General features: G+C 42.9%; 1 protein-coding gene across 2 annotated transcripts in view; it reads right to left on the bottom strand.

Moving 5' to 3' along the window:
- Positions 1–147: 147 nt before the first annotated feature.
- cachd1 (cache domain containing 1) overlaps positions 148–6842 on the bottom strand; it is a 30392-nt gene continuing 23697 nt past the window's right edge. For both annotated transcript variants that reach the window (XM_049728476.1, XM_049728487.2), the window contains exons 19-27: positions 6700–6816; positions 6378–6538; positions 6169–6255; positions 5344–5460; positions 4955–5106; positions 4481–4642; positions 4014–4091; positions 3758–3859; positions 148–2564 (exon numbers count right to left, since the gene is read on the bottom strand). In XM_049728476.1, coding sequence (XP_049584433.1) covers positions 2320–2564; positions 3758–3859; positions 4014–4091; positions 4481–4642; positions 4955–5106; positions 5344–5460; positions 6169–6255; positions 6378–6538; positions 6700–6816 — 1221 coding nt within the window. In that variant the 3' untranslated portion in view covers positions 148–2319. The remainder of the gene's footprint in view (positions 2565–3757; positions 3860–4013; positions 4092–4480; positions 4643–4954; positions 5107–5343; positions 5461–6168; positions 6256–6377; positions 6539–6699; positions 6817–6842) is intronic.

Genomic DNA, 6842 nt, shown 5'->3' with positions numbered 1-6842 from the left:
AAAATGAAATATTTCCAGCAAACTTTTTTTTTTCCCTCCTCCTGCTCACACAGGCTTGAGCATCCAATAACAACATTGCTGGGTGGGAGAAAAAACATTCTACTCTGGAGGCTGAACTGTATTTCCAAAAAGGAAAGACAACACATATTTATCTGTAAAAGCAACTTTATCACATTCACATTGCAATAAATCTCAATTTGATAAGTTGATATGATACAGTACAGGAGGGGAGGGGAGGGGGTGATGTACATCCTTCAGTACGTGACTTGTTACGCCTGTACATACACACGGCATATAGAACAGCTGCTGAATACTGTTTCAAAAGAAAATGCCCACACACAAAAACCTAAATGATTATTGTCAAAACATAAATTACACACACAAAAATACCAGGTAGACTAATTGCCCTGGAAGTCTGCATGGACTGGAATTGAGACTTGTAAAGTGACGTCCAAACACTCAGTGAGTACGAGTAGTAATAAGGAAACGGGTCCGTGTACTGGGCTCACAGTTAGGAGAACAAAGTCTTAATATTAAGAGCAACATTTTTATCTTACAGTGAGAGGTTTGTAAAAAGTCACTTATAGGTTTATGCTCTTAATATTGTGGCTATATTCTTGTAAAATGTCAAAAAAAAAAAAAAAAAAAATCCCCTTCACTTTATGCTATTCTTGCAAAATGATTGTATTTTGTGTGTCTCATCAGTGTGGCCCCACCTACTTCAAACTCAAGTGTGTGTCAATTATTTTCCACTTCCCAGAGCTGCACACCACAATAAGGAAAATAAATGTAGCTTGAAAGGCTTGTTTGCATTGCTCACAGTAGAATACCACGCTCCGGCTTTTTTAATTTATTCATCTGCATCGAAATGTACCGTTGTTTTATTTCCACACCTACGAGAACTTTTGGGAGCTTTGACAATACACAATAAATCAACAAGCCTCGTGTAAAAGTGAGTAAGTATGAATTCTTCCAAGTACCGAGTTCCATCCAATATGGACCTAAAGAAAAATAAACCTAAAAGTTATCCAAGGCCTCCTTAATATAGCGAGACATCATGAACACGTTTCCATATCAAGTCAAACATCAGAGGATCATTTCCAGGCATACTTGGCAACAATATATGTAGTGATAGATGATTCTCCCTTTACACTACGTAGTACATAAAGAATCTCGAAAGAAACAAAATAAATCAGCGCCACTGAGCGCACATGGGGTCATGTTACTCTTCATCAGGAGGAAAACTCTAAGTGGATTAATAAACTTGAGGGAAAATGATTCATTCATTGAAACTGCACACACGCACGCACGCATGCAAACAGTAAACATAAATTCTTCCTGTCACTTTTCCTGTGTGGACCATGCAGAGAATTGTCCTCACATAAAAAAAATAAAATAAAATAATCCACGCACACTTTGAGTGGTTAACCACATAGGAGATATCAGACAGGCATCTAGTATCTCCTGTGTAAAACAGCAGCATCTCTCTCTCTCTCTCTCTCTCCCCCATCCTTCTTCAACAACAGGGACTTCCCAACTTGGGCATTCAAGTCCGGTACAATTCTGCACACGCTGTGTCAGACAATATTCAACAGCGTCTGGAAGTGTTCAGCTCGTAGTGGAAAGGAAACACTCCAAAGGCTGCCAACTTACAAAGAACGTTCCGTTAGTTCCAGTTCAATTATGGAAAGCTGTTTATCCAAGAACTTTGACGTCAAGCTTCAGGTCCACGTTGTACATGGACCTGAAGCTGGATGTTGAGGTCATGAAATCAACAAATGTCTTTCCGTTTTGAATTGCTATCGTTCAGCACGTGATTAAGGCCGGTTGTTTACAAGACACACCGAGTGAAGAAAATGCAACAATACGTGCAAACAAATATCACAATGCGGCTCTTGTATCTGTTTGGCAAACTTGAATAAATATATTTTTGGAGGAAAATCTTTTACCTTTATCTATTTTTTGCTTATAAGGTAGTCCTGTGATCCAGTAGTGATGACAAGTAAGAACTTGGTGGCTCGGCTTTATAGCGAGCAAACTGTTGCTTTGCGTTGGCCCTCCGTGGGGAAATGAAGCTTGTTCTCAGGTTTACACGCCTCCAGTTATTCCAATGAACTTCCATAAAATAGTTTTTAAACTTGCTCTTAAAAGAGTCCAGAAGGATGGATTCCTTCAGAAAACAAATAAAAAATAGTTTGCTTATTTTCAGTGTGTAAAAAAAGACAACACTTATTGAGTTCAGGTCTGTGGAAAAGTCAAATGATGCTGAGCGCAATCAAGCGTCTGAATCAGCACGTTTTGTAAATTTGCCGTCACCGATCAGCATTCCGCGTCCACGCTGTGAACGGTGACGGCAGCTTGGAGGTGGTGCGTGTGGAGTGGGTGATGGTGTGTGTGCGTGTGTCGGTAGGGGTAGAATTTGTGGCTGAGTAAGGCCGCCGTCTGAGGCGGGGTGTCCAGGTCCAGGTCGTCGTCGTGGTTACCGACATCCACGCCCGCCGAAAGCGGGTCGTTGTTACCGGGCGGATTCTCGCTGTCCTCTTGAGGGCTCATGGTGCTGTAGCCTGCACGTGAAGAATCGAAGGAATATGTTTATGTAGAATGAGTTTACAGCGATTCCCCGCCTGCAATATCGCTAAAACTGCTGAGATAACTATGAGTTAACAATACACAAAAATGCATTCAATATTTTAATCACTTGACAGCACTAGAAATAAAACATCATTTTATCCTTTCATAAAAGTTATTCCCAGCAGATGACTCCAAGGCAATCGTTAAGAGTAGCTTGGTGTAGGAGGACACCTTTGACTCAGTGCAGAGAAGTACTAGCCACTTGAAAGTGTCAACTTGCTCATGTATTTGCTTCTTACCCCTGATGGACTAACAACACCCACTCTTTCTCTCACTCTATTATTTCAGAATCATCTTCCTTGTCGCCTTTGTGTTGCACTCAGATGTCTCATCTTTCGTCATTTTCGCATCTTGGGGAAAGCGGCGAGAGGAAGCGCGTCCTTGAGTGAGCCGCTGAACGATCATCGCCTACTCTACTATCGATTCCCATGTGGAGCAGTGTGAATAGTGAGAATGTATCAACAACAAAAAGGGTGACTTGCTATCCAAATGCAAGCCATGCATTGTGATTGCATTTTGTGTTACATATTCAGAGAACACACTCATCTTTAGCGTTTGTTCTGCCATCATCCGTTACGCAACAACCAGCAGAGATGGCTCTGAAGCCATGCCTTACGTGGGCGTGCGTGAAGAGCCCACGTGAAAGGAACTGTCCATCCACCCACACCCAGTAAATGCCAGAAGCACTCGCAATAGGACGTGATTAAAAATAAAATACTGCCATGAAAAGAACAGCACAAACATAAAGTACCTACACGTTTGCACTTTAATAAGCTCCCGGATCAAATATGTCCCCCAAAAGTCTGTATCTTCAGTGCGGGATGCTGTTTTCCACTCAAGTCAAACGGGATAAATAATCAAGATGGATGCATGCCATATTGCATATTAGGTAATGGACATCAGTAACAGTACTTAATTATTAGGGTCACTGTCTTTTTCATTGGCATTTCGGAGTGTCGCTGTCCACCCATTGGTGCTGAAGTCAGTCAACACAAGTATGACAGCTAAAACGCAAACTTAAAAAATATATAGCTCACAAAAACTGCATGGTTGACTGAGAGGCGTGTGATGAAAAGATGGGTCATTGTGTTTTTGTGTCAACGAAAGACGAAATGAGGTATCATACCGTGGTCACTTTCTGTACCAGATCGTCCCCAGTACCTCCGGCGCCTTTCTGGAGTGTGGGTGTGCCTCTCGATCACCGCAGCAATAAATCGAGTATTACTTACTAAAAGTAAGAAGAGCACACACAGAATTCAGAGGAGACACACACGCATTGAGCAAAATGGCTTTTGTGCAGTTAGTTTGGTTGGAAGGCCCGCCAACGCATCAGGTATGATAAATCCTCACCGTCAAGTGAGGTGACAGCGCAAATAACTTACTGATGCCTCGATCCTCGTGGCTGTCATCATCCCTCTCATCTCTGTCATTATCCAGGTTGGACATTCTCACCGACATTTCTGGTACATCAGAAAATGGAATTAGAATGTCAAATAGATTCAGTGTGAAACTGTGTGACGACACGTCGCACTGCATAAAAGCCAGGAATCTTTCAAAAACACCGACAACCAATTAGTGTTAGAGACACACTCGCTCCAGCAATACCACAAAAGTGAAATGCAACAATGGCTAAAACAGACAGACAGATCTGAAAACAATTGCTCAGCAAATGTACGTATGTGCTGATAAAACCAATATACACACAAACAAGACAAGACAAAATTGAGCATCAAACTTTCTCTGGCAAGGCAGTATTTGCTTTAGAAGCTAACCATGTGCATAAGGAAGGGCCAATTAGAACACTGCAACTTCGACCATCGTGCTTAGAGTTCAATACAAAAAAAAGTACCTTGTGCTGCCAGTGGCGACATGTGCTGGTGCGAGCGCCTGTGGATCTGATGTCTGTACGCATAGACAGCCAATACCAGCACCATGATGCATCCCATGATACCCCCGGCAACCGGACCCACAGGGGCACTCTTGATCATGTTCAAAGATGCCACCTCCTCATCTATATAGAGACACAGAGGTACTTGTCAGATGTTACTTCGAAAGCATTTTAGATGTGGCAACAAGCCAGAAGAACACAGAACCAAGATTGTGGAGCTGCAAGTACACTTTGCACTTGCATCGCTTTTAGCTGACATCTAAGTCGAGGCGGATGGCCAATTTACCTCCAAGGAAAGGAAAAAAACAAGAGGAAGAGCCATTTATTGCATATCTGTGCTCTACAAACACATTTCTGCAGCACCGTCAAATTGATAGTGTTGTTTATTGTTACTGCCTGGAGAGTTGTGAAAATCCCAAATTATGACTGACTCACCAAGGAGGCCCATGGTGTCCACATATGGACTCTTTGCACCGACAATGCCCCCGAAGCACTCCTTCTGCAGGGCGCAGTAGGGCTTGTCCAGATGGGTCTTGCCATCGCTGTCCACCATGCACCATTCACAGTCCAAAACGCCAAAGCAGTCGCTGAAACAGAACACGTCATTCTTATTATTCAGATGGCATTGTTGGCAATCAACAAGAAAAACTCCAGTTTGGGTTAGATCCCCAAAATGATCTTCACAATTTCTTCTTTTGCTGTTTCCACACGATACGTTCTACATGCTTCCGATTGGCCAACTGTACATGTACCAAAGAAGTATTATAGCGCTCCCTAACGGCGTGGCACATTTTTATTTTATTTTATTTTGTGTGTGTGTTCACCTGCTGCTGTATCTCTGGCTGCAGCGAGTGTTGATACATTGAGGCAGTGTGTCCTGTAGACTGGGATCGATCACATTCAAAGTGATCGGTTCCTGATGTACCTCGCAGCTCGGATTTCTGTCAAATGCAAATCAGAAAATACATTTTGCATGAAATGTGTTGCACTGATTCGTGTCTTTTTTTATGACAATTTGTGCAAAAGGACTCCCAAAAATGACAGCAACTGTTACTTGACTAACAAAAGGACGAGGAGGAGTATCTGAAGACAAAAAAAAGATTTAATTGCCCATCTTGCTGAAAGCGAGGGCGGACGTGACACTCACTGCCTGATGAAAGGGGCTGGGTGAAAGCAAAGACGTGACAGACACTGAATGATGGACAGTTGGGCAGAAAGAAAGGAGACAGCTACAGAAGCAAAGACAGAAGAAGTCAGAACATTCAATTAAGAAACACCCCGAAAACTCTTGACATTTAAACGAGCACATACATCCGCAAAGCAAATGCAGGGAACAGCAGGAGGCAAATCAAACAATCTTATAACCTTAATACCACGATTTGACACGAGAATAATAACTATAGTCAGCCTCGTGATGTGCTATTTCAAATCTGCAAGTCGAATATTTCCTCTGCCTCATTACACGCCAAATACAATTTTCTCCAAAACAGTCCTGAAATGTCAAGCAGTATGAAATGTGTTTTTTTTATTTCTGCATTATTAAAACAGCTGTGTACTTGCAGCTATAAATGTCAATAATGAATAGAGTAAAGCAAGTACATTTTCAAGCTCCAATAAAGTTGCAGAGGTTGAAGATTAGCACTACTGACCTGTTTTCAGCATTGGTGAGGTTGCCAGTACACTCATTCACCTCAAGAGGACACTCGCATGGGCACTCACACTCATTCTGCTCCATTCTAAAATGTCAAATAAAAATACTTTGGTGAGGGGAGGGGAAAGGCTTTCTGCAATGGCATCAACACAAACATGTATGCACTTGAAACTCGGGTAGGAGGTCACGAGGGTACCTGTGGCATACCTGTGGCAGTTGAGACAAAGGCGGTCCACCGTGCTGCAAGCGCAGAAGGCCAGAGAGTCACACGTCTCATTGACGATACCGGCAAAGGCGTTGGTGCCAGGTATCCGGGTCAAACGATACTTGGAGCAATGGCTGCCGTGGACCAGGTTGGTTAAGTCGCCCTGAGGATGACAGGAGGGCTCAATATCAATATGAAAAGCGTTCACGGCATCCACAGCAAATACATACACTGGACCAATTCATGGAAGCTCAAGTCATTGTTGCACTACCTTCGATGACTACACGATGGCAGCATCACATCGCCTTACAAAGGCGTCCTTACCATGATGCTCGTGTTGAACTTGTAGAAGCGCTGCACGGTGCGATCACTGAAGCTGTTGCACAGGTTTTTCTTGACAAAGTTGGGGTGGTTCAGTATATCATTGGCAACCAGTGGCTCCTGACGTAAAAAAGCAAACCAGATGT

Source organism: Syngnathus scovelli, chromosome 10 (assembly GCF_024217435.2).
Source record: "Syngnathus scovelli strain Florida chromosome 10, RoL_Ssco_1.2, whole genome shotgun sequence".
Taxonomy (NCBI): domain Eukaryota; kingdom Metazoa; phylum Chordata; class Actinopteri; order Syngnathiformes; family Syngnathidae; genus Syngnathus; species Syngnathus scovelli.
The sequence above is the reverse complement of the archived record's forward strand: the minus strand, read 5'-3'. Positions and strand labels throughout refer to the sequence as shown.